The 26,697-nt window shown below is 49.1% G+C and overlaps 2 protein-coding genes and 1 long non-coding RNA gene across 3 annotated transcripts; all 3 read left to right on the forward strand.

Annotated features, from left to right (window-relative positions):
* The first annotated feature begins 2,789 nt into the window (after positions 1-2,789).
* LOC144328294 (uncharacterized) lies at positions 2,790-14,265 on the forward strand. Its single transcript, XM_077930943.1, has 5 exons — positions 2,790-2,820; positions 3,101-3,138; positions 12,611-12,678; positions 12,825-12,993; positions 14,068-14,265. Exons 1-5 carry the CDS (start codon positions 2,790-2,792, stop codon positions 14,263-14,265), a joined length of 504 nt encoding a protein of 167 aa, XP_077787069.1.
* LOC114590213 (uncharacterized) lies at positions 14,260-17,750 on the forward strand. The gene is made up of 12 exons (XM_077931109.1): positions 14,260-14,405; positions 14,519-14,668; positions 14,871-15,013; positions 15,167-15,281; positions 15,393-15,529; positions 15,702-15,821; positions 15,953-16,067; positions 16,335-16,469; positions 16,614-16,778; positions 16,948-17,109; positions 17,218-17,322; positions 17,441-17,750. Exons 1-12 carry the CDS (start codon positions 14,316-14,318, stop codon positions 17,573-17,575), a joined length of 1,572 nt encoding a protein of 523 aa, XP_077787235.1. The 5' UTR covers positions 14,260-14,315; the 3' UTR covers positions 17,576-17,750.
* A 39-nt stretch (positions 17,751-17,789) lies between these two features.
* Positions 17,790-18,717, forward strand: LOC144328365 (uncharacterized). The gene is made up of 3 exons (XR_013393545.1): positions 17,790-17,857; positions 18,104-18,286; positions 18,376-18,717. It is a non-coding gene; the product is annotated as an uncharacterized LOC144328365 (long non-coding RNA).
* Positions 18,718-26,697: the final 7,980 nt, after the last annotated feature.

Raw genomic sequence — 26,697 nt, forward strand, 5'->3', positions numbered from 1 at the left:
CTTACAGCTGTGAAACAGAGCAGGTTCTGCTGAGTTGTGTTAATCAAGCTGTGTCAGCAATTGGGTATAGTACCGTATTTTTCGCTCCATTGGACGCACTTTTCCCCCCTTAAAAAGTAAGGGGAAATGTCTGGGCGTCTTATGGAGCGAAGCCAGCAAGAGCCGCTGCTGCCGACAAGCTCTGCGCAGCTCTCCCTTTAAAGCAAGAGCTGTGTAGAGTGTGCCTGCGGCTCTGGCTGGGTTTACAGGGAGGCGGGTCTGTCCCTCCTTCCGGCTCATTGTAAAGCCAGCAAGAGCCGCGGCTGCTGAGCTGAGGCGGGGAGGAGGGAGGGAAGGGGATTCCGTGGGTCCCTCCCTCCTCCGTGGCTCCCTTTGAAGCAGCAAAGTGGGAGGGAAGCCGCTTACACCCGTGTAAGCAGCTCCTCTCCCACTTTCCTGCTTCAAAGCAGCCACGGAGGAGGGAAGAAGGGGACCCATGGATCCCCTTCGCTGCTCGAGGCTGCAGCGGATTCCCTCCTCCCGGGCTTAATAATGTATATATGTCAAGGGCTTTGAGATGCATATAAAATCAGGCTCAGCATTATTAACTGGACTTAGATAAGCCATGGTTCCCCTTCCTTCCCTCCTCTGAGGCTCGCTTTAAAGCAGCAAAGTGGACAGGAGCCACCCGCTTTGCTGCTTTAAATAGTTTAGTACAACATTTTATTCAGAATATTTTTTTTCATGTTTTCCTCCTCTAAAAACTCTCTGTCTGAGGGCCCTGCTCTTGCCGCTTACCACCTACCTGGCCCAGGTCTGAAGCATCACAGGGACTGCTGCGCTCTGCTGCCCAGGAGGACTCTGCTCTTGCCGCTTACCATCTACCTGGCCCGGGGCGGGGCCTGAAGCCTCATAAGGACTGCTGCGCTCTGCTGCCCAGGAGGACTCTCCTGTGTGAGTGAGGGCCCTGCTCTTGCCCCTTACCATCTACCTGGCCCGGGGCGGGGCCTGAAGCCTCATAAGGACTGCTGCGCTCTGCTGCCCAGGAGGACTCTCCTGTGTGAGTGAGGGCCCTGCTCTTGCCGCTTACCATCTACCTGGCCCGGGGCGGGGCCTGAAGCCTCATTAGGACTGCTGCGCTCTGCTGCCCAGGAGGACTCTGCTCTTGCCGCTTACCATCTACCTGGCCCGGGGCGGGGCCTGAAGCCTCATAAGGACTGCTGCGCTCTGCTGCCCAGGAGGACTCTCCTGTGTGAGTGAGGGCCCTGCTCTTGCCGCTTACCATCTACCTGGCCCGGGGCGGGGCCTGAAGCCTCATAAGGACTGCTGCGCTCTGCTGCCCAGGAGGACTCTCCTGTGTGAGTGAGGACTCTGCTCTTGCCGCTTACCATCTACCTGGCCCGGGGCGGGGCCTGAAGCCTCATAAGGACTGCTGCGCTCTGCTGCCCAGGAGGACTCTCCTGTGTGAGTGAGTTCCCTGCTCTTGCCGCTTACCACCTACCTGGTCCAGGCCTGAAGCATCACAGGGACTGCTGCACTCTGCTGCCCAGGAGGACTCTGCTCTTGCCGCTTACCATCTACCTGGCCCGGGGCGGGGCCTGAAGCCTCATAAGGACTGCTGCGCTCTGCTGCCCAGGAGGACTCTCCTGTGTGAGTGAGGGCCCTGCTCTTGCCCCTTACCATCTACCTGGCCCGGGGCGGGGCCTGAAGCCTCATAAGGACTGCTGCGCTCTGCTGCCCAGGAGGACTCTCCTGTGTGAGTGAGGGCCCTGCTCTTGCCGCTTACCATCTACCTGGCCCGGGGCGGGGCCTGAAGCCTCATAAGGACTGCTGCGCTCTGCTGCCCAGGAGGACTCTCCTGTGTGAGTGAGGCCCTGCTCTTGCCGCTTACCATCTACCTGGCCCGGGGCGGGGCCTGAAGCCTCATTAGGATTGCTGCGCTCTGCTGCCCAGGAGGACTCTGCTCTTGCCGCTTACCATCTACCTGGCCCGGGGCGGGGCCTGAAGCCTCATAAGGACTGCTGCGCTCTGCTGCCCAGGAGGACTCTCCTGTGTGAGTGAGGGCCCTGCTCTTGCCGCTTACTATCTACCTGGCCCGGGGCGGGGTCTGAAGCCTCATAAGGACTGCTGCGCTCTGCTGCCCAGGAGGACTCTCCTGTGTGAGTGTCTGAGGGCCCTGCTCTTGCCGCTTACAATCTACCTGGCCCAGGCCTGAAGCCTCATAAGGACTGCTGCGCTCTGCTGCCCAGGAGGACTCTGCTCTTGCCGCTTACCATCTACCTGTCCCGGGGCGGGGCCTGAAGCCTCATAAGGACTGCTGCGCTCTGCTGCCCAGGAGGACTCTCCTGTGTGAGTGAGGGCCCTGCTCTTGCCGCTTACCACCTACCTGGCCCAGGCCTGAAGCATCACAGGGACTGCTGCGCTCTGCTACCCAGGAGGACTCTCCTGTGTGAGTGTCTGGGGGCCCTGCTCCTTCCTGCCACTTACCACCTGGCCCAGGGCTGGGCCTGACGGGCCTCACTAGGACAGTTGCTGTTACTGCTGGAGGGGTGCAGAGTGCTTTTAAAATGTTTTAAAATTTTTCTTTTGAATTTTTTGTATGTGGGGTGGGGTGGGATGGATGTTTATTGGGCCTGGGAATTTGTTAGATTTTATCTTTTTGTAATTTTTATTAAAAGACTGATAACAACACTACTCGACAGTCTCCCAATGTGTAAATTGTTCTCTAGTTTGATTGGGGGTCTTGACACCTGGGGCTCCAGCTATTCACACCCACCTAGTGTTGTTATCAGTCTTTTAATTACCTGGGAATGTGCATCTGTGAAACATCCCAGGAAAGGGGTGAGCCCTTTGATCCAGGTTCTGGGAACTTAATGAGCTCAGCTGTCACAAGTTAAAATTATTAGCCCATAAGCTGGTCACTGGTGAATTTGAATGTAATCAAGAATTGTGATTGGGTCTGGGTTCTGGTTCCACGTGAGATTTGTGAATAAAGATCCTAAGAATGGCTGAGAAAGCGCGCTCTGCAACCTGCCATTCGCCCGGCTGTTAGCGGACCACCGTCCTGTGTCTCTTTGTAAGGGAGATTCCTGCTGACTTTGTAATGCGGATCTACTGAAAGACGTTGAAACTATCCTATCTCTGTCTTTGTTCTTAGAAGTGAGTATCTTAGTTAGCTATATTAAACAATCTCTTTATTTTATCTGCCTGCAAGATACAAAAGATGTGCCTGCTTTTTAAGCATGTTAACTTTGTGGTTTTTTTAATAAATTTTTAAAATAGAATCTTTTGTCTTATGTGCCAATCTGAGGGAAAATCGAAGTCCAACGCCTGACTACTTGGTTACGCTATACCTGATGAATTTCTGCCTGCAAGTTTGTGGAAGCAGCTTGCAGAGTGGGGCAACTGGTAACAAAGGAGCATAGTCTTTTCCCTTGGACTGTGCCTCCGGGTGCCCTGAGACGGAGTGGTGGCAGCATTACCATTTCTGTGGCGTTTTGTTTTGTCAAAAAGTAAATGGCTGCTGGCCTCCGTTCCAGAAACCTGACCCACATGGAGGGTAAGGGCAGGTGAGGGAGGGGCGAGTGGCCGGAGCCCCTTTACTACAACATTGTTTCTAAATTTATTGTTTTGCATTGTTTTAATTGTCTGTTTTAACCATATTTGCACAGCAGTTTATAATAATAATAATAATGATAATGATAATATATAATAATAATAATTTATACCCCGCCCATCAGGCTGGGCTTCCCTAGCCACTCTGGGCGGCTTCCAAAAGAATATTAAAATACTGGATTGTTTCAAGAAGTGGCAGAGAGATATTTCTAGATTTGTCTGGTGTCAGCGTGCTTGTGTTGTTCACTTGTGTTCCTTTGGTGGTGAGAGAGGTTGGGGTTGGCCTAGGGTGTGATTGTTTGTTTGTGATTGGCTGTGGTGATCTTTGTTTTCGTGTGTGAGTGAGGTGGGTGGGTGTTTTGGATCAGGTTAGCCATATTGATTTGTATGCTGTTGGTGGATTATTGTCATTGTCCTGTTGGGCTGTGTATGTGATAAAGGGGAGCCATACCGGGGTGAAGGTGGCTTCTTCTGTTTGTCCCCGTGTCAGTTTCAGTTTATTAGTTAATTTTTCTACTAGGGCTGTTTCCCATACTATTTGGTACCATTGGTCCATGCTTACTCCTGACAGGTCTCTCCAGTGTCTGGTTATGGTATTTCTGGCTGCTGAGAGCAGGTGGGTTATGAGTTCTTTGTGGTGTAAATGGGCATTGTTGTCTTGGAAGATGTTTAGTAGGGCCAATTCTGGGGTCATGTCTTTGCTCAGGTGCACCACAGGTTGCCAACTTCTCTCATTGTCCCCTTGGAACAAAGCTTCTCCTAATCCTATTTGACTGGCATTGGTTTGCATTTCAAAAGGAGGTTGCTGGTCAGGGGCTAGAATCACCCACAAACTTACAAGGGCTTGTGTTAACAACTCAGCGGCTTGCTTGAATTGGTGTAAGAGCCATTCCAGTACACACTGGATTTCTGCTCCCAGGGATTTGATGTTTCCCAAGCCCAATCTAAATCCGAAATCACTCACTTCTCCTTGAGCAAACTGACATTTATACATTTTAATGGTCAGGTTTGCATCTTGCAATTGGGCCAAAGCTCTCTGCACATGCTTAAGGTATTCTGGCCATGACTTAGAAAAAATTAACTCAACTTCTTCCAATCCCTCCCATCTCCCTCTGAGCATGGACAAAGGATTTTCTAGGAGCTTGCCAAAAGCTGGCTGGTCTGACACAAACTCTGGGCTCCTTGAGTAAATCTCAACCAAAATTCCTAACAGATTTTGAACACAGAGGTGGGGTAGGATGGAATCCCAATCAAACCTAAAAACACTTTTACTCATAACATAACCACACTGTTTCCTAGGACTAAAGTTCTGTAAAAGACCCACCAAATCCCATTTCTTCTCCACACAAACATTTGCATTATAAAACATTTTTCGAAAAACAATAAACATATCGAGTGGGTCTATAAAGTCCTTGAGCTGTGGATAGAAAAACTCTTTTTCAGGCACAAAAGGGGTAAACTCTATTGTGCAAAGAGACTTTTCCGCAGTTTCTAAATGACCTAGGAGAGAGTGACCAAATCTCTGCTTTACTTCAAACGTGGCCAAATCTCCCACCATGGCAGAGGACTCAAAACTCTCCACAGCAGCTTGGCTGGGCTGAGCTGGCCCCCCTTTCTCTTCTTGCCTCTCAGCTTTTGGCTGACAGGATACGCTTGCATCTTTCACAGTCTGCGTCGCTAGGGGGGTCGCTGCAAGCTGCTGGAAAGGAACTGTAGATTTCAAAACCCCTTCCCCCAAAGTCAGGTTTGCACAAACTTGGGGTTCAGGGACTGGAACAAAGGGATCCCCCATAAAATCCTGGGAGGGAACTGAATCAATAGTTGCAGATTGGGGAATTAAATTTCCACCACTAGGATTACTCTTCCGAAAATCGGACTGGTTCAGCTGGGACAAAACTAAGTCTTTTGGCAGTCACAATATCAGAGTCTATGCTTCGAAAGGAAGGCACAACAATTCGATGAAGGTGAACGCTGGGAGGTGTGCTAGATGCTGAGGTGGGCCAGTTAACACCAGGGGTGGCAGTACATATTAAGCCAACCCTCTTCCCAACCGATTTCTCAGGAACAGCAGTCACAGCAGTTCCAGTGGTTTTGGGAGTTATAGCATCAGGCGCCCAACCTTCACCCCTCCCATCCGGGATAAGGCTTCCCTCAGCCCTCAAACCTTGAGGTGTTGTTCCCCAGTTTCCCATCCCCTGTACCTGGGTGGGTAAGACCTTGATGGAAAAAAGTTCACCGCAAGTTGTTGTTGGTAAACCTTAAATCCCCAATCGTTCCCCACCAGGACAGGACTTTTGCACACTTCAGGATCATGTACTATAGTTAGGTGCTTTCCATAGTACCCCTTATACGATACTGGAACAATGGCAGTAGGTTGAAAAATCTCATTCACACCATAGGGGCTAATCTTTAAGGGTTTAGCCTGCATCTGTATGGGCAAAACCAAATCTCTGGGCACACTGGTAATGTCAGACCCAGTGTCTCGGAAAGAGTTCACAGCAATTCCGTTGATCTCAATGGGGGCTGTAAACTTTGAATTAGCCCACTTCACATCAGGCACACTTGGAGCAGCACCAGTACTCACAGGTCCCACAATAACTGCACTTGAAGTGGCTACAGCTGGTTTGGAAGCTATAGCGTCAGGAGCTGCCCCACCCTTCCCCTCCGGGACCGGGCTTTCCCTAGTTCCTGATTTTTGCTGTTCCGCTTCCCAATCTTCCTCTGGTTGCTGGATCATGCGCACCGCAGGAGTCGAAGTCAAAACTGGAGGCTTCTTTTCACTTAATTGGGGGCAAACTGCTTTTATATGCCCCGGTTTCTTACAATAAAAGCACAGTCTGGAACTCGGAGACAATTTAGCATGTTCCCCACCTGCTGTAGGGGAGTCTTTTGCAGGAGTAGGGGGACCCCTGCTTTGATCTTTAACGGGAGGGCCGGACCTCCCGCCAGAAGCTGAGGCTGCCAGTCTGTACCCACCGGCCGGTCCCCTGTTTACCAGATGAGAATGATTTAGTCTAAAAGATTCTGCGAATTCTGTGGCTTCCTCTAAAGATCGTGGACTTTGGTCAGCAACCAAACTCGCAATTTCTGGAGACAGGTGGCGCATAAGTTGCTCTATTAGGGGTCTGTGTAAAAGGCGGATCTACATGGATCCTCATGGATCCTCCACTTTTTTAAAAAATAACTCCAACAAACGCAGTGTCAAATCACACCTAGAAGGCACACCTACAAACTGGACTATAAAAAACATGGATCCAACACCACAAAAACATGGATCTGAGGCACGGATCCTCATGAATTCATATGATTTTTGCACTAGATCAGCCCAAACTCACCGTCAAATTACATATCATGTCCAGGGGCATAGCCTGCACCACAAAAATCACGGATCCACGGCTTCCTGGCCATACCGTGGACTAAAAACGTGGTTTTGAAGCATGGATCTTCATGGATCCTCACACTTTTTGCATTGGGCCAACCCAAACTCACTGTCAAATCACATATCATAGCCAGGGGCACAGCCAACACCACAAAAAACTCGGATCCACGCCTGCCTGGCCATACCGTGGCCCAAAAACGTGGTTCCGAACCATGGATCCTCATGATTTTTGCAAAAGACCAGCCCAAAGTCACTATCAGATCAAACATCATGACCAGGGGCACAGCATCTACCACAAAAATCACTGATCCACGGCTTCCTGGCCATATCGTGGCCCAAAAACGTGGTTTCGAAGCACGGATCCTCATGGATCCTCACGCTTTTTGCATTAGGCCACACCTAAATCACTGTCAAATCACACATCATGGGCCAACCAAAACTCACTGTCAAATCACATATCATAGCCAGGTTCACAGCCTGCACCACAAAAAACTCGGATCCACACCTGCCTGGCCATACTGTGGCCCAAAAACGTGGTACCGAAGCATGGATCCTCATGATTTTTGCACTGGATCAGCCCAAAGTCACCATCAGATCAAATCTTGGGCATGGGCACAGCATCCACCACAAAAATTACGGATCCATGACTTCCTGGCCACTCCATGGCCCAAAAACGTGGTTCTGAACCACGGATCCTCATGGATCTTCATGCTTTTTACATTGGGCCACCCCAAACTCACTGTCAAATCACACATCATGGCCAGGGGCACAGCCTGCAACACAAAAAATTGAGATCCACGGCTTCCTGGCCATACCGTGGCCCAAAAACGTGGTTTCGAAGCACGGATCCTCACGCTTTTTGCATTGGGCCAACCCAAACTCACTGTCAAATCACACATCATATCCAGGGGCACAGCCTGCACCACAAAAAACTCAGATCCACGGCTTCCTGGCAACACCATGGACCAAAAACGTGGTTTTGAAGGTCGGATCCTCACGGATCCTAACGCTTTTTTCATTGGGCCAACCAAAACTCAACGGCAAATCACATATCATACCCAGGGGCACAGACTACACAACAAAAAACTCGGATCCACGGTTATCTGGCAACGGCATGGCCCAAGAACATGGTTTCGAAGCACGGATCCTCATGGATCCTCATTATTTTTGCACTAGATCAGCCCAAAGTCACCATCAGATCAAACATCATGGCCATGGGCACAGCATCCACCACAAAAATCACGGATCCACGGCTTCCTGGCCATACCGTGGACCAAAAACGTGGTTTTGAAGCATGGATCCTCATGGATCCTCACACTTTTTGCATTGGGCCAGCCCAAACTCACTGTCAAATCACACATCGTGTCCAGGGATACAACTTGCACCACAAAAAACTAGGATCCACAGCTTTCTGGTCATAACACGGCCCCAAAACGTGGTTTTGAAGCACGGATCCTCATGGATCCTCACACTTTTCGCATTGGGCCATCCCAAACACACCGTTAAATCACACATCATGTCCAGGGGCACAGCCTGCACCACAAAAATCATGGATCCATGGCTTCCTGGCCACTCCGTGGCCCAAAAACGTGGTTTCGAAGCACGGATCCTCATGGATCCTCACACATTTTGCATTGGGCCAACCCAAACTCACTGTCAAATCACATATCATGTCGAGGGGCACAGCCTGCACCACAAAAAACTAGGATCCATGGCTTCCTGGTCACACCACAGCTCAAAAACGTGGTTTCGAAGCACGGATCCTCATGGATCCTCATGCTTTTTGCATTGGGCCAACCCAAACTCGCTGTCAAATCACATATCATGTCCAGCGGCACAGCCTGCAACACAAAAATCACGGATCCACGGCTTCCTGGCGACACCGTAGCCCAAAAACGTGGTTTTGAAGGTCGGATCCTCACGGATCCTAACGCTTTTTTCATTGGGCCAACCAAAACTCAACGGCAAATCACATATCATACCCAGGGGCACAGACTACACAACAAAAAACTCGGATCCACGGTTATCTGGCAACGCCATGGCCCAAGAACATGGTTTCGAAGCACGGATCCTCATGGATCCTCATTATTTTTGCACTAGATCAACCCAAAGTCACCATCAGATCAAACATCATGGCCATGGGCACAGCATCCACCACAAAAATCACGGATCCACGGCTTCCTGGCAACACCATGGACCAAAAACGTGGTTTTGAAGCATGGATCCTCATGGATCCTCACACTTTTTGCATTGGGCCAGCCCAAACTCACTGTCAAATCACACATCGTGTCCAGGGATACAACTTGCACCACAAAAAACTAGGATCCACAGATTTCTGGTCATAACACGGCCCAAAAACGTGGTTTTGAAGCATGGATCCTCATGGATCCTCACACTTTTTGCATTGGGCCAGCCCAAACTCACTGTCAAATCACACATCGTGTCCAGGGATACAGCTTGCACCACAAAAAACTAGGATCCACAGGTTTCTGGTCATAACACGGCCCAAAAACGTGGTTTTGAAGCACGGATCCTCATGGATCTTCATGCTTTTTGCATTGGGCCAACCCAAACTCGCTGTCAAATCAAATATCATGTCCAGCGGCACAGCCTGCAACACAAAAATCACGGATCCACGGCTTCCTGGCGACACCGTAGCCCAAAAACGTGGTTTTGAAGCACGGATCCTCATGGATCCTCGTGCTTTTTGCACTAGATCAGCCCAAACTCACTGTCAAATCACACATCATGCCCAGGGGCATAGCTTGCACCGCAAAAAACTCGGATCCATGGGTTCCTGGTCATACCATGGCCAAAAAACGTGCTTTTGAAGCACGGATCCGGTACTATACCAGCTGCACTGGCTCCCGGTGGAGTACAGGATCAGGTTTAAGGTGCTGATTTTAACTTTTAAAGCCCTATATGGCCTAGGACCCTCGTGCCTACGGGACGCCTCTCCTGGTATGTCCCACCGAGAAATTTACGGTCTGCAAATAAAAACATCCTGAAGATCCCAGGCCACAGAGAGGTTAGGCTGGCCTCAACTAGAGCCAGGGCTTTCTCGGCTGCGGCTCCAATCTGGTGGACCGCTCTGTCACAAGAGACTAGGGCCCTGCAGGACCTGACATCTTTCCGCAGGGCCTGCAAGACAGAGCTGTTCCACCAGGCCTTTGGTCAGGGCGCAGCCTGACCCCCTCCTCTGGCAATCTGCACAGAATTTTGCTTAATGGTTGCCATCAATTTGATTTTAATTAATTTTATAATGAATGTTTTTAGAATGTTGGATTATTCTGTTTGTTGTTAGCCGCCCTGAGCCCAGCTTTGGCTGGAGAGGGCGGGATATAAATAAAAATTTGTTATTATTATTATTATTAAGTTCTTCAAAGCCACACACACCTTCGGCTGAAAGCCAAAGTTCAAAGTTCTGGGCCATTTTCGCAGAATACACAGCAATGCTGTCTGAGGGACAAGACTTATCCCCTTTTCAGAAAGCCCTCCGATAGTTCTCAGGATGGAGTCCATGCCTTTGCATGACTAATTTTTTTAAGCGCTCATAGTCATGGATTTGGGATGAGGGGAGATGGCCCATCAATTCGGCTAGGTCTCCACAAATTAGGGAGCGCAAAATTGGCATGTACATTTTCAGGGACACCCCCATATCTCGGCAGGTTACTTCAAAAAGAGTCAGATAACTCAGAACATCAGTGGGGGGCTGATATTTCGGAAATGCCCCCCAGTTAAGGTTGCTCAAAGTTAGCCCCGGAGGAGACTGTCTGCCATTTTCTCCTCCTGGCTCCTCGTGATTGTAGTCATACCTTGGAACAGGATGTCGAGACGCTCATCCCTCCGGACGCAGGTGTTCCGCCGCTGCGTATACACACGAGGGTCCAGGGAGAAATTCCTCCTCCTTCTCCGCCGCGTACCATTGCACCGCTCCACAAGTTTCCCAAGCTCTTACTGGCGAGTAGACCCGTCCCGGGGTGGGGGAACGCCTCTCACCGTTCTGCGAATGTCGCACGATGGACACTCTCGACGGTAGTCTCCCACAGACACTTCTTGCAGCTGCTGCGGCAGATCTTGATACTCATAAGCCATCCGGCTGACTCTCTGCCCCATAAGAATGGTTTTGCACCCACTCAACCGCATCGCCCTCTGAAAACTCCATCTCAAGTTTAGGCTCTGCATAAACAAGATAGTTCCCTCTAGGACGTGTGGAGGCCATCCCAGCTTCCATTTCCTCACAAGGTGCAATTTTAACTGGCGCAACCCTCTCTCTCTCCAAGTTGCAGGACTCTTGCCCACCCTTCCAAACAGTTCTTAATTCGCTGGCATCCACCAGCTCTCTCTCCGACTCGGGATCTCCCGAAAACCAGGAGGCGGATTCCACTCTGGGACTTGGAGGTTGGGGGGGGGGGTTGTCTCCGAAGGAAGGGAACTGCCTTCTCCACCCGGACCCCATTCGTCCACAGTTCGCAAAGTGTATTCCTGGGGAGCCCCGGCTTCCATAATTCCTGACTATCTCTATCCCCCCCAAAAATAAAACGCCTTAGTACACAAAAGATTTGTGCCAATTTAAAATCAAAGTGCCTTTCTGCAGGGAAGTTCCATCCCACCGCTGCCACCATGTAGTAAAGGGGCTCCTTTACTAATAATAATAATAATAAAATTTATTTATACCCCGCCCTCCCCAGCCAAGACTGGGCTCAGGGTGGCTAACAACCAATAATAAAAAAACGTTGATTAAAATACAATTTAAAAGATTAAGATACAACATTAAAACATTAGGATGCAGCCTCTTCATGGGAGGGAAAAGGAAATAGAAAGAGGGGGAGGGAATCAAACTGATTCTAAGCCAAAGGTCAGGTGGAACAACTCTGTCTTACAGACCCTGCGGAAAGAAATCAGATCCTGCAGGGCCCTGGTCTCATGAGACAGAGCGTTCCACCAGGCCGGAGCCAGTGTTGAGAAGGCCCTGGCTCTGGTTGAGGCTAATCTAACTTTCTTAGGGCCCGGGACCTCTAGGGTGTTGCTATATATGGACCTTGAGGCTCTCCGTGGGGCATACCAGGAGAGGCGGTCCCATAGGTACGAGGGTCCTAGGCTGTGAAGGGCTTTAAAGGTCAAAACCAGCACCTTAAATCTGACCCTGTACTCCACCGGGAAAAGCACTGGGTGAATATGCTCCCATGGCAGAGACCCCGTGAGGAGCCTCGCTGCAGCATTCTGCACCCGCTGGAGTTTCTGGGACAGATTCAAGGGCAGCCCCACGTAGAGCGAATTACAGTAGTCAAGCCTGGAGGTGACCATTGCATGGATCACTGTGGCCAGGTTGGGGCGGGAAAGGTAAGGGACCAACTGCTTGATGAGGCGAAGGTGGAAAAATGTCACCTTGGCTATTGTAACCTGCGTCTCCATGGAAAGGGAGGTGTCAAGGATTACACCCAAACTCTTAACCGAAGGCTTAAATGAAGAGAAGGATGAATAAGGTCTCTAAGGAAATGGAGGCCAGAGATTTTCAGTTTGTTTCCCAACCTACCTCGTCTGTGCTTTCCTGATGAGCACAAAAACATGAATGGGTCTGATCCATTCTTCACATTCTGATGTTCCTGTTTCTCTTTTCTCTTTTCTCATGGACAGGGAATTGATTTTGATGAAGATCAAATATCGGAAATCGGCCTGGAAGATGGGGAGGATCTTCCTCCAAGGTAATCCTGTGCTAATCCCCTCCCCCATAATCAATTGCTTTTAAAAAAAACCCCGGTCCATTTCTATGGTGGTGGTGCTTGGGGTCTTTGAAGGATGGGAGGCAATAAACCCTTTTGACAAAAGTGCTACTCCTGTCTCCCCTCAGCATCCCAACCACAGCTTCTCTGGATGCGGCTGATCTTCCTCCTGAAAGCGGCAGCAGGGACCAGCTGAACAACAGACTTACGGATTTCGTCGCAAGAATAAAGAGTGGGATGATCCGAAGGAAGGCGCTCCGAGATCTTTGCGCCTTCCTGCAGAAGATCCAGGAACATGTGAGTTGCGTGGCGAGTTCCCGCCTCCCCCACGGAAATAAAGACACAGGACACCAGTATTTTAGGTTAATGGGCAAAATTAGGCCACAACTTTATTGATTACAGGAATTGAGTGGTATTGGCTTAGGCATTGGTCCTATCGACTAACCGGCTTCAGCCTGATTGCTAGAAGACCGGCAAGGGTTAACCACCAGTAGGGGGAGTCCTGCTGATGTACATCAACTAGGAGCTCCCCCAGGGTCACCGCTCGGGGGCATGCCTTAGGCCCACACCTCCATAGGCTTCGGACAGGGCAACGCCCCACGGAATCCTTTACCTGACTACCCTTCGATATGGGGGAAGGTGATGGCGCTTCCTCCCCCCCACTCATCTGCATAACAATACCCTTACCAATGCCTAACCGCCAATGCCGAGGAAGTTGTGACGATTTGCTACGAGGTAGGCAAAAAGCCAAAAGGCTGGTGCCAATTTGCCAAGTGGAAAAAATTCCTACCAGGCCCCTTGACGGCGACCAACCGAAGTCCATAGCAATGTCAAAGAGCCAAACCTAAAGGGTGGGAGGGTGGGAAAACCGGAGCAGCTGGGGCGCTGGGAGAAAGAGGGAAATCCTCAGCCGCGCCGGCCCTAAATAGCGCGGGCCACGCCTCCCAGGCCAGCCGATTGGCTGGCAAGGGAGATTACACGCCCGAGGATTCCCTGCTCTCGCGGGGGCTGCAAGCCAGCCCCGAGTACGTGGGGGGAGGGCATGAAGCCCACAACCCCACCTCCTCTCCAGCTCAGAAGTGGCTTTACTGAAGGGAAGCATTGCAACCATGCAGGGCTGTCAAGGCCTTCAGGCTGCTGCTTCTAGGCCCATCCTGCAAGGTGCCCAAGGGACGATCAGGCATCCCAGCACATACTCAATTTGGAGAACAGAGCTGGGCCATAGTGAGTAAAGTGGCTGAGAAAAGAAGAAAAAAAGCAAACATTAGGAAAAGAGGGTTTAGGTTTAGGATGCTAAATGTTTTGGAATGTTTGGAATAAAAATGTTATAGGAAAAATGGTGATCAGTCCCTTCTCTGGGTTTCTTCTCAGCCATCGGCAGTGATTCATGCATGCTCCTATGGCCAACTGGTGGCGATTTCCTGCCTTTGTGCATTGGATCCGGACCCGGAGAGCAGGCAGCGGGCAGCAGAGGCTCTCTGCCATCTTCTGCCCATCCTGTGGCACAATGAAGGTAAGACTGGAAGAATGCATCCCAGCATGGGGTGGGGTGAGCAAGACCCAAACTAACCGTTTGGCTTTCCTTTGCAGAGACACTGGCAGGAACGTTAAGGAACCAAATGCTCATCATCGGAGCTGAGCAGGTCCTCGAATCCACCGGAGGACCGGTTCCTGGGCTGTTTGTGAATAACTGTCACTCTCTTGTCAGGGTAAGTCGCTGTCTCTCAAGCCACATGTTCTGGGTTCCGCAGAGGCAGCACCTGGGCTTTCTGCTCCCCAGCCCTGCCCTGTGGGCATCTCTGACCTTCCTCTCTCGCTTCAGGTCTTTGGCGCCTTTCTCCCTGCGGCGCAGCTCTTGGAGGCCATGTGCTTCCTGGCCAGAGACCTGGTTCTTGAGAGCAGCTTCGACCCCTTGGACATCTCCCACCTGCTGCAAGATTTCATCAAGCAGTTTGGCGGCACAAAAGTGAAGGTAAGGCGTCTTCAAAGGTAGGAGAGAAGAAGATTCTCCGCTTTGGTGTAGGGGAGGCAACCAATACTCCCCAGGACCCTGAGTGGTACCTTGGAAGGAAGAGGCTGTGGTGGCACAGGTCAAGGGTCCCTCTTTCAATGAGGGATGGAGACAGCCCCGCTTCCTTGTACTCTCCAAGCAACCCTCTCCTTTTCTCTGACAGGTGGAGGTGCTGCTGGAGGCCTTCTATAAGATCGCCCAGGGGCCTACAGTGCAAGGCAGGAACATGGCCGTCTTCACGTTCTCCATCTTGGCGCACCACCACCTGGACAAAGTGGTGCAATATCTCCTCCAGTTTCCCTTCGGGTAAGGAGCCCTCCAGGTTCTACTGGGCTAAGGGGGAGGTTGGCAAGCTGCAGGGCTTGCTCAGAAAGCCCTTGCTGCCATTTCCTCTTTCTGGAGCATGGCAGCAAGCAGAAGACTTGAATCTGACCATTGCTCTTGTTTTTGCATTCACAGAGACTGCGAGAGAGTATGGAAGGAGGTTTTACCATCGGCCGATCCAGAAAAGCTGATCCATCTCATGGCCAAGCAGCTTTACCAAAGCCCCTTGGCGGAATCTGCCACCCAAGTGGTAAGGACCAACCACCTGCTTCCTGGCTTCCTTCTTCCCAGGGTAATATCGAGGGGTTCCTGTATTCTGCAGAAAAGCAGAGAAAGTGACTTGCACCCCTCTCTCTTCCAGCAACATCTCAGCAGCCTGTTGCACGCCATCCTCAGGATGGAGGACTACAAGGCAGCTGTGCGCCAGAACTTCCCACAGCTGCTGATCGCTCTCCTGGGGATGGTTGTCAACTTCCACTACTATCAGGAATTCCTCGGGTGAGTAGTGTGTTGCAAAGGGACCAATGGAGTCCTTTCCCCTTCAGCCTCGGGGGGTTTCCAGTCCAGCTTGCTTTTCCAAGGGAGGCTCTCCTTCAGGCGGCTGCTGGGGAAGGAATGTGAGTGTGTGCCAATGACCCTCCTGGTAAAACTGGCCTTGCTTTGGTTCCAGAGGGGCTAAGGAAGTTCTGCACCTCCTTCTTGGCACCACTGGAGAAGAAGTAGAGGCGGCCATCGTCAACCAACTTTTCTGCCGGGAGACTTTCAGCCAGGGGTTGTCTGCCATGGTGAGGTAAGAGGAAGAACGCGGTGACCTTCCCCAGTGGTCTGGCAAACGGAGCTGAAGGCACGGGATCGGACTGTGCCCGTTTGCTTCCTGCGGTGTCTTTCCCTTCCTTACCAAGATCTCCTTCTCCATTTCAGAGCTGTCGGAAAGCGAAGCTGGTGGATCCCTCCCATGGTGGAAAGCATCATCGCTGCTCTCGAGGACCAGGATTTTGCCGGGATGCCACAAGTCGCGGCAGCTATCTACATCGAGGTGAGGGGGACTGACGCGGGAGGAAATGGGTGCAGCAAGGAGGCCCTGGCTTGGTTTCTGCCGAGTGTTGGGCTACTTTGAGCCTAAGGACTGTTGCCTGTTTTAGTGCTCCTCAGAGTAGACCCATTGGATTTGATGTACATGGCAAACTTTGGTCCATTCACTTCAGTGGGTTTGCTCTGTGCAGAATTGCAAATGGTGGGCAAAAGGAGAACCTGCCTCAGCCTCTTATCCCTGAAGGGTTTCTTTCTCTTTGGGCCTCTTTAGCTGCTCAGCTGCCGTCTGGAGGTCTATCCCTGTGAAGATACACTGGAGCAGCTCCTCAACTGGCTGGAATACGACTGCCTGGAAGTCCGGAAGCTCAGCGTCAGAGGGATATCCCTGCTTCTGGACTCTGGCATGGCAAGTGATGCTCAGAGGAAGGGGGGGTACAGATCTCGATTCTAATCATGGCCCAGCACTCTTTTGCTGGCACAATACTGAAGGGCCTGTGCTAAAAGGCATGAGGCCTTTCAGATCTTTGAAAAGATTCTCTCTTTTGTGTAGGACCCTGCGCTTCTGCGGCTCTTCCTGAGGGATTCCCTCTCTTATGTAGAAGCTGATGTCCTCCCAGAGTTGATAGAGCTGGTAGACCAAGCCTACCATTCCAGGGAGCTGGGAGAGGAAGACCTGGAGATGCTGGCGGCAACCTACTGCGGCCTGGCTGCCCATGTGAGTATGAGGGGAAACATGACACCACACCCAATGGAGGAGGAATGCTTTGGAAGAGGAAGGGTGGGGTTTAGACTGGCATGCAGCGGAGATGTTCTGGCTTCAGGAGGGTGTTCCTCTGGAAAGTGATCTGATGAGAAACACAACCTCTGATATTTTCTGCCTATAGGAGGAAGCCTCCGTCCGGGAATCAGCCATCGAACATCTGGGGCTGCTTCGGGGCTGGGCGAGAGACCAAAGACTTCCCATTACAACAACAGAAAAGGAAGCCATTCGCGAACTGGTTGTGGTCCTCATTCACCTCGAAGACGAGGACCTTGAAGTGGCCAAGGTGAGGGCCAAAGAGGTGGACTTATGCAGTAGGAGGGAGGGATTGTTCTCAGGAGCTTCCGAGACTATGTACCGCAATTTGTAACCCTCTTCTCTTCTTGTGTTGCAGGCCGCAAGGAGGGCTCTTTCCCATCTAGCCCCAGAAGTCAAGTGGTGGGCTCATTCCAACAAATTTAGCCTCCACTTTGCTCTCCACCAGGCTGCCAAGCATCTGGTAAGGTCCCTCTGCCTTTGTTGGCAGCTTTGCCCAGGCATGTCTTTGGGAGTGCAAGGCTCTTCTGCTGCGCTCTCAAGCCTCTCTGATGCCACTTCTCCTTTGTCTTTGCCCACAGAGCAAGACCTTCAGCAAGGGCATCCTTCGGAGTGCTGCCTTATCATGTACGCAGCTGTCTGCCAACAGGCTGCCAGCAGTCTCCAGGGTGGCAGCTCTGCTTCTGGGTAAGTCAAGCAACGTTCTTCCCTGGTAGGGAGGGACAGAAACGTCTTGGTAACAATGGCAGGGAGGATGGACATGTCCCCAGGCCACCTGCTAGGTAGGCCTCCATCTGTGCCCAGATCTTGCTCTGAGTGCTCCGTGAGGGTGGAGGCCTCTAGAGCATACCTGTCCTCCTGCCGAGCTGCCTCTGTCTCCGCTTGCTTTGCACCCAGATGACGTCCCTTTTCTTGCCCTCTCTCTCTCTCTCTAGGTCATCTGGCTTTCCGGGATGCCAGTTTCATCCGCAATCAAGACATGGCATCCTATGGAACATGTGAGTGAGACGTACGGAGGGCAGGGAGGGATGCTTCTGCTGAGAAAGGTCTTCAGGGGAAGGCAAATTCTCAGATGTATGTTCAGGCAGAGGTGCCACAAGATGAACATGCAAAGAGAATTGGAATGTGACTTCACTGCTCTCTCTTACACACAAACACAGCTGACGGCTGTTTTCATATTGTTGATGGGTGGCTCTTTTCCTGTGCATCTCTGCCTTGCTCAACCTTTCTCCCTTGCCACTCAGGGCTGGAAGAGATGCAGCAGCACGAGGAAGAAGAGCTTAGGCAGACAGGGAGGAGCTGCCTGAACATCATGCAGCGGGCCTATAGACATCGGAAGAAAGGCAGGGTCCAGCGCTTTTTGAGGAGGATGCTCCACTGCGTTCACAGGGAACCTTACCCGAAGGACTTCCTGAGCTGCATGCCAGGTGAGTGAGGCATCTGGTGGGCTATTGGGACATCTGGTGGGCTGTTTGGATGGGACGTTTCTCAACGAGCCCCTTTCTCCTCCTGACAGAACATCCGGAGTAGCGCCAAGGCAACGTGGACACCAGAGTTGTGCTGCAGAGATACCATCTTCTGCTCTCCGCAGGATCCAGTCTGGACCAGCGCCAGGAACATCAACACCATCAGGATCGACCAAGAGGAGTGGTGCTGCCCTCACGACCCTCCGTACACAGCGGTAGGAAACCTTTTTGTTGTTGTGTTTCTTGTTGATGTTGTTTTTGATTGTTGATTTTATTGATTTTGAATCTCAGGGTGGTTCACAACACCAAGTATACGAAGCACAAAATAAATAATAAGAATAATCACTGCACAAAATTCATAATAAAAATATCAGAACATAATATAAATTAAATAAAAACATACTAAAAATAGCCACAAGACCAATGTATGCACACTAATAAACAATACAAGAGCCCTGAAACAACACTCCAGCCCACAAATACAAAATCTAAATCAACGTAACACATTTAACAACCATTTAAAACAACCCCACCTTCTTGAAGAAGGCTGATATATTAGATTTAGAAGGTTGGAATACGAGGTTTGGATGGCACGCCTACCTAACATACAACAAAGTGGCAGTGCATAAGGACTTTTAAAATCATATACAGTGGTACCTCGCAAGACGAATGCCTCGCAAGACAAAAAACTCGCTAGACGAAAGGTTTTTCCGTTTTCGAGTTGCCTCGCAAGACGAATTTCCCTATGGGCTTGCTTCGCAAGACGAAAACGTCTCGCGACTTTGTTTCCTTTGTCTAAAAACCGTTAAAACAAAGGGTGCTTAGCTTGAACAGCTGCAGTTGCGACTTGACTTTGAGGAGCAACTGTTAGCACGTGGTTTGGTAGCCTTTTCTCAGACTTTGCTCACTTTTGAAGCTTTTCCAAAACTTACCATTTGGTAAGTTAAACTTTTAAAACTTTTTGGGGGGGTTTGGATTTTGGGTTGCGGTGTTTGGGATTCAAGGACTTGGTGTTGTGGGGGGGTTTGCGATAATCTGGGAGCTTGTGGGGCTTTTTTTGGAATTTTTATGATTTTCTGTGACCATTGGGCCAGGTTGGTTTTTTTTGAAAATTTTTCTGAGTTTGAATTTCTGAGTGCTGGCTGGCTGGGGGAACAGTTGGGGAGGTTTCTGCAGGAATCTGGGAGCTTGTGGGGCTTTTTTTGGAATTTTTATGATTTTCTGTGACCATTGGGCCAGGTTGTTTTTTTTCAAAAAAAAATTCTGAGTTTGAATTTCTGAGTGCTGGCTGGCTGGGGGAACGGTTGGGGAGGTTTCTGCAGGAATCTGGGAGCTTGTGGGGCTTTTTTTGGAATTTTTATGATTTTCTGTGACCATTGGGCCAGGTTGTTTTTTTTCAAATTTTTTTTTCTGAGTTTGAATTTCTGAGTGCTGGCTGGCTGGGGGAACAGTTGGGGAGGTTTCTGCAGGAATCTGGGACCATTGGGTCATGTTGTTATTTTTTGAAATTTTTTTTTGTCTGGGTGGGGGAACAGTTGGGGAGGGGTTTGCAGCAGTTGGGGAGGGGCAGGGGGAGCAGTTGGGGAGGAGTTTGCAATTTCTGTGTGGTGGGTGGGTGGGTGTCTGTGGGAGCAGTTGAGGTTTTTGAAGACATTGGTGATTTTTGAAGCTTTTCCAAAACTTATTTTGCAGCCATTTGAGGTTTCTGAAGACTTCGGTGATTGATTGTTGAAGCTTTCCCAGAACTTCTCTTGCATCCATTTGGCAAGTTAAACTTTTAAAACTTTTTTTTGGGGGGGGGTTGGATTTTGGATTTTGGGTTGGGGTGTTTGGGATTGGTTCTGGGTTTTAATTTCTGTGTGGTGGGTGGCTGGGTGCTTTTGAATTTTTTGGATTTGAAGCACATCACTGATTTCTTTTTCTTTTTCTGAGTTTACGAAGGTAAGAGCTGTGCTGCCATGGGACCCAAGAAGACTGCTGCTGCGGTGGCCGGCGAGAGGAAGAAGGAGAAGGTGACGCTGGAAATGAAGAAGGAGATCATCCGGAAGCACGACGGCGGAATGCGTGTGACGGACATCGCCAGGGAGTACGGGAGGAATCCATCAACCATCGGGACCATCCTGAAGATGAGGGAGAAGATCCTGGCGACTGATGCAGCCAAGGGAGTCACCAGGATCGTGAAGAACCGCCCAGCTGTTCTGGAGGAGGTCGAGAAGTTGCTGCTCATCTGGATAGAAGAGAAGCAGCGTGCAGGGGACACAGTGTCTGAGGCCGTCATTTGTGAGAAGGCCAAGGCCTTGCACGCTGACCTCATCCGGGAACAGCCAGGAACCTCAGGCGAGCCAGAAGTCTTCAAGGCAAGCAGAGGTTGGTTTGAACGGTTCAAGACAAGATCTGGCATCCACAGCGTGGTCAGGCATGGAGAGGCTGCCAGTTCTGATGTTCCTGCGGCTGAAGACTTTGCAGCGGAGTTCCTGGAGGTTGTGTCCTCCAAAGAACTGAGGGACATTTGTCAGAAGTGGAAAGATGTGCAGGCTTTTGCACAGTGGCACCAACCTGACAAGGACCTGACACGTGACCTTGCGAACACTTTTGATACGAGGGTCATGTCGTCTTTCAGGGAGGTGCTGAAAAGGCGGATGAAGCAGCAGACTATGGACAGGTTCTTGAGCAAGAAGCAAAGAGTGGAAGAGGAGCCTTCTTCGAGTGGTCCCCCAGAGTCTTAGAAAATGTACTGTACACTTTGTTGATTTTTAAATGTTTTTCTGTCATGTTTATAAAGTTAATTTATTTTCCCTTCAATTTTTGAACTGCTCTTTACAGTATGTGTGACTTTAAAGAGCAGTTAATAAACTGTTGTTGTACCAAATTTGGCTTTGTTTGGACTTTTTTTGACCATAGGAACGCATTAATTGATTTTCAATGCATTCCTATGGGATTTCGTGATTCGCAAGACGAAAAATTCGCTAGACGACAAAACTTGCGGAACGAATTAATTTCGTCTTGCGGGGCACCACTGTAGTAAGAATTTCATTATACAAGGTCTGGGATAAGTACTACAGACTATTAGAGCCCAAAATACCCTGGTGGGCATCCCCAGTGGAGATGATAACGGTAAAAAAGACAAACATGGGCACAAATTGGGCAACTCACCAACAATTAATAAAGGTAGAACAGGGCCAATTAAAAATCAAATTGTATGAAGAAATTAAACAGTATTGTAACGGCTGGATTCAATATCACCAAATAGTGCATATACTTAATCAGGATAAGAAAATTGGTTTTGGAGAAAAGAAGTCATTCTTACAAAAGGAATTAGTACAAATGAATAAAAAGACCCTATCTAGGATGTATGATCTACTTTTGGAATGGGAACTCAAGGATGAGATGCTAAAGGACGTTATGATAAAGTGGGCGCAGGATTTTGGCCACAACATAATGTTAGCTGTGGAAATTTGACATCAAGTTCACAGCATGTTATACAACAAGGGAGAATCTAATGAAAATGATCTACCGGTGGTACCTAACCCCTGCCCCATGGAATCGCCAAAAATCTATAAGCAAAAAACCAATGTGTGCTGGAGATGTAACACCGAGATAGGAACAATGTACCATATATGGTGGGGTGTAAGGAGATAAAAAGCTTTTGGAACAAAGTTCATGAAGAAATCATTAAGGTTTTTAAAAAAATCATTGAACAAGAAACCAGAAGCGTATGTTGCAAGCATAAAATTTTGATTCTTAAGATTTTAGGCTCTTCTAGCCTTAACAATTTAAGCATTATTATCAGTATTTATGGTTATACATAAAAGGTAAAGGTAAAACTCTTCCAGGTGGCCTTGCCACATTCCCCCCTTTCAAGCTTAGAAACAAGTCACAGTTGTTTCTCCAGCTTGACTCTCATGTTGAACCCCGGTATAGACAACTGTGTCTCTCAAGGGGATCTCTTCAGGGGGCATTTCACGAATTAGTCAAGCATACTCATGCTCTTCTTCTGCCAGGGGGGGCCAGGGCTTGGTATATGGCCATGGTGTGGGTTTCAGTGAGATTCTTAATGCTTTGGGCCACCATTCCTCTGACTAGAGATATGCAGCAAGGGGTGATGCAAAGAAGTATTAGGAAGACTAATCCTCCTACCGCAATGGCGGTCAAAAGGCTATGTAACCATCCTACTCCTGGGACCCAAGACCACATCCATTCCCAAGGATTCTGACTGGGTTGGTTATCATTTATAAGGGCCTGTAATTTTGGCAACTCGTCCTCAATAGTGTTGTTGAGGTCATGAAACTTCACTCTGCAGTTGCCTTCCGGGACTATTTTACAAAAACCTCCTGATTTGGCAAGGAGATAGTCAAGAGCAAGTCTATTAGCTGCTGCTATCTGGTTCAAATCCTCAATCTCGGACTGCAACTGTCGGAGGATATGTGTAGTGGCATTGATGGTTTTCTCCAACCTGCATGTTAGGGCAAATAGTGCTTCACGATTTTGTTCAGCCACAACTCCCGGATGTATGCCGATGGTGAGGATGCTAACGAAGCCTCCACCAACAGCACCCACAGAGCGGGCCAGGAAAATCTCATCACTGCACTGTTCCCCTTGGACTTCTCTCCTCTTTCTGTTTCTAAGAGAGGGTAGAGGAAGAGAAGCCTCCACAGTCACAGGGAAAGTAAAGGCACCCATTCCCACACACTGATAATTACCAGGGTGGTAATCAGTGGTTAGTCCATTATACAAGAACCAAAGATTGGGGTCCTTGATCAGCCAGCCAGAACAGATGGATCCCTGTCCGGTGAAGTTGACTGTATATTGGGGAAAGTATGGATACAGATCTGAGGATGTGGTGTTGCTTTGGTAAGAGGCGTTGAAGCAACCCCACAACCAAAACTTAGCAGTGCACTGTGTGTAATTTCCCAGCCAACCTTTATGTTGGTGGTGCTGGACATGCGGCCAACCTTTCCAGGTTGCTTCAGGTTAAGAACGGACCTCCAGAATGAATTAAGTACTTAACCCAAGGTACCACTGTAATGGAATTTATATACCCCCCTATACCCCGGGGTCTCAGGGCAGTTCACAGAATAAAATCAAGATATAAAACCATAAAAGACATAATAAAAACAAAAACCCAATAGCCCCCCTCAAAAAGAAAAAAAACCACTTAAAAAGGGGATAGGATGCAAATCAGATCAACCAAAGCCTTGGTTAAAAAGGAACGTGATTAGGAGTATGCACGATTCTAGTCCAGGGATCAGCAAACTTTTTCAGAAGGGGGCCAGTCCACTGTCCCTCAGACCTTGTGGGGGGCCTGACTATATTTTGGAAAAAAATACGAACGAATTCCTATGCCCCACAAATAACCCAGAGATGCATTTTAAATAAAAGGGCACATTCAACTCATGTAAAAACACGCTGAGGCCGGATTGAGAAGGCGATTGGGCTGGATCCGGCCCCCGGATCTTAGTTTGCCTACCCATCTTCTAGTCCTTCTTTGATACCCCAAGATTCCAGAGTACTGATTCTAGTCAATAACCCAAGATTCTAGTCCAAACTTTGTGTCATAAATTCACCCCCAGCGGCAGCTTAAGAAGACAGCTTAAGGACATAAAGTGGCCTGGATGAGGCCCATCTAGTCCAGCACCCTGTTTCCACAGTGGGAAGCCCCCAGGCAGCTTGACTCCTGTGGTTTCCAGCAACAGGCAATTGCTTCTCCCAAAGAATGCTGGGAACTGTAGTTTCCTAAGGGGTGCTGGGGATTGCAGATGGTAAGGGTTATGTATGTACTGAAGTTCTCACCCTGGGCCAGCAGGGGGATACTGTAGATAGTTTTCACTCAGGTCCACATATGGGATTGAGAGTGACATTCAGTGATTGGATAGTTACAGAGAGTGTTTATATTTTATTCTCGGTTTTTTCCCTTGCCAAATATATTTAGAAATACCTTTTAGCCATGTGTTGAAACAACCTGTCTAGCCAATCACCGGAATCAATTGAAACAGAATAACATTCTTGGCAATACAGTTATCTTTATAGTCGACACTACCTAGTAGTGAAAGATCCATTCTGCTCCAAATTTGCAAATTTAATATCTTCTCGAAAAGACCCTGATGTTGGGAAAGATGGAGGGCACAAGGAGAAGGGGACGACAGAGGACGAGATGGCTGGACAGTGTTCTTGAAGCTATGAACATGAGTTTGACCAAGCTGCGGGAGGCAGTGGAAGACAGGAGTGCCTGGCGTGCTCTGGTCCAGGGGGTCACAAAGAGTCAGACATGACTAAACAACAACAATATCTTCCCAGGTTTTCAAATAATTATCTTTAAACAAATTTATATTGTTTGCTGTTGCCCATACACCTAAATACTTAACCCATGGCTGTGATGGCAGCCTACATTTAAAGCATGGGCTTCACCCAAAAAATTCTGGGTGCTAGGAATTATAGTTGCATGTGGGGTAAACTTCTGTTTTTGGGATTCTTTTGGGGTAGCTTTTGGGACTTTTTTGTTCAGAGGAAAAGTGAGGAAGAGAGGCCACATTGATAGAAGCTTATAAAACGATGCACAGTTCGGAGGAGGTGGAAAGAGAAGTTTTTCTCCTCCTCTCACAACATCATGGTCATCTAGCGAAGCTGAATGTGGGAAGAGTCAGGGCAGAGATAAAGAAATGCTTTTTCACACAGCTGTGGAACCGTTAAACTATGGAACTCACTGCCACAGGAGGCAGTGACGGCCACCAACTTGGATGGCTTTAAGAGAGGACCAGACAGGTACATGGAGGAGAAAGCTATTGATGACTTAACCACCATTCTGGCAATGCTTTGCTTCCACGGTCAAAGGCAGTCAGTCATGCTTCTCAATGCCGGTCACTAGGAACTAGAGGAAGGAAGTGGTCTTGTGCCCTGGTCTTATTTGTGCGCTTAAGCAAGACAAAGGAGATAGTGTTGGACTTTCGGAGGAAGAGAGAACTAGCCCCGCTGTACATTGGGGAGGGCTGTATGGAGAGAGTCTCTTCCTTTAAATTCCTGGGAGTTTATCTCAGTGAAGACCTTACTTGGAAAATCAATATAACCCAGCTGGTTAAGAAGGCCCAACGGAGACTCCATCTCCTCAGTGCATTGCGAAAGAACAATGTCAATCAACATTTGATTGTCCTTTCATACTGCAACATGGTGTGGTACGTTGGTTTGACATCAACTGATAGGAGGTGCCTACAGAGGGTGGTGAATACAGCACAAGATAAACTGCTTCTGGTGCAACAGGACACCGTGATGGAAACCAGAGTGCACGGAACCGCCGTTTACCTTCCCGCCGGAGCGGTACCTATTTATCTACTTGCGCTGGCGTGCTTTTGAACTGTTGGGTTGGCAAATCCCAAAAGGACCTTAAAAGAGGGGCCAGAGGGAGACTGCACCTGGAAGACAAAGGATTGTGCAAAATTTGGGTTAATACTCAATAATGCAATGTAACAGACATCACGTATTTTGAGGGCGCTGAGACTTTCGGCTTCCGTTCAGGTTGAAAGAAAAAGTTTATAGCCAAGTTAAGGCGGGTGGTGCTGTGGTCTAAACCACTGAGCCTTTTGGGCTTGCCGATCAGGTCGGTGGTTCGAATCCCCACCATGGGGTGAGCTCCCGTTGTTCGGTCTCAGCTCCTGCCAACCTAGCGGTTCGAAAGCACACCCAAAAGTGCAAGTAGATAAATAGGTACCGCTCCGGCGGGAAGGTAAACGGCATTTCTGTGTGCTGCTCTGGTTTCGCCAGAAGCTGCTTAGTCATGCTGGCCACATGACCCGGAAAAACTGCGGACAAAGATCGGCTCCCTCGGCCAGTAAAGCGAGATGAGCATCGCAACCCCAGAGTCATCTGCAACTGGACTTAACTGTCAGGCATTCTTTACCTTTTTTTACAAAAAAAAGGTAAAAAATGGATTAGAAAAATGTAATTAGATGGGGGGGGGCAGAGTCCAAGGGATCTAAGCGATCACTGAAGTGTAGAAATTGAAAATGATGTGAATGTATAAGAATGTTTAAAAACAAAATAAAACATTTTTTAAAAAAAAGTTTATAGCCCTTCTTATTTTATTTATATTTCATGAAGTTTATATACCCTAAGCCTCAAAACGGATTATTACAGACTAGCACGAAGTGCTTGGAATTTTTAAAAAACAAACAAAAAGAGATGTGTTTATAAACGGATAGCATCATTTGTGAGTTTGGACCAGCCACCCCAAAAATCAGGCAAAGTCGTGCTGAAGTCACGCTTCCATCTGGCATGTTGGTTCAAAAAGGCACCCAAACATTGACGTCAATCCTCAGGAACTCTTGTATTATCTCAAGATGCCGCTGAACCTGTGCCCCCAAACAGGCCTAAGCCATGCAAAA

Source organism: Podarcis muralis, chromosome 7 (assembly GCF_964188315.1).
Source record: "Podarcis muralis chromosome 7, rPodMur119.hap1.1, whole genome shotgun sequence".
Classification (NCBI taxonomy): Eukaryota; Metazoa; Chordata; class Lepidosauria; order Squamata; family Lacertidae; genus Podarcis; species Podarcis muralis.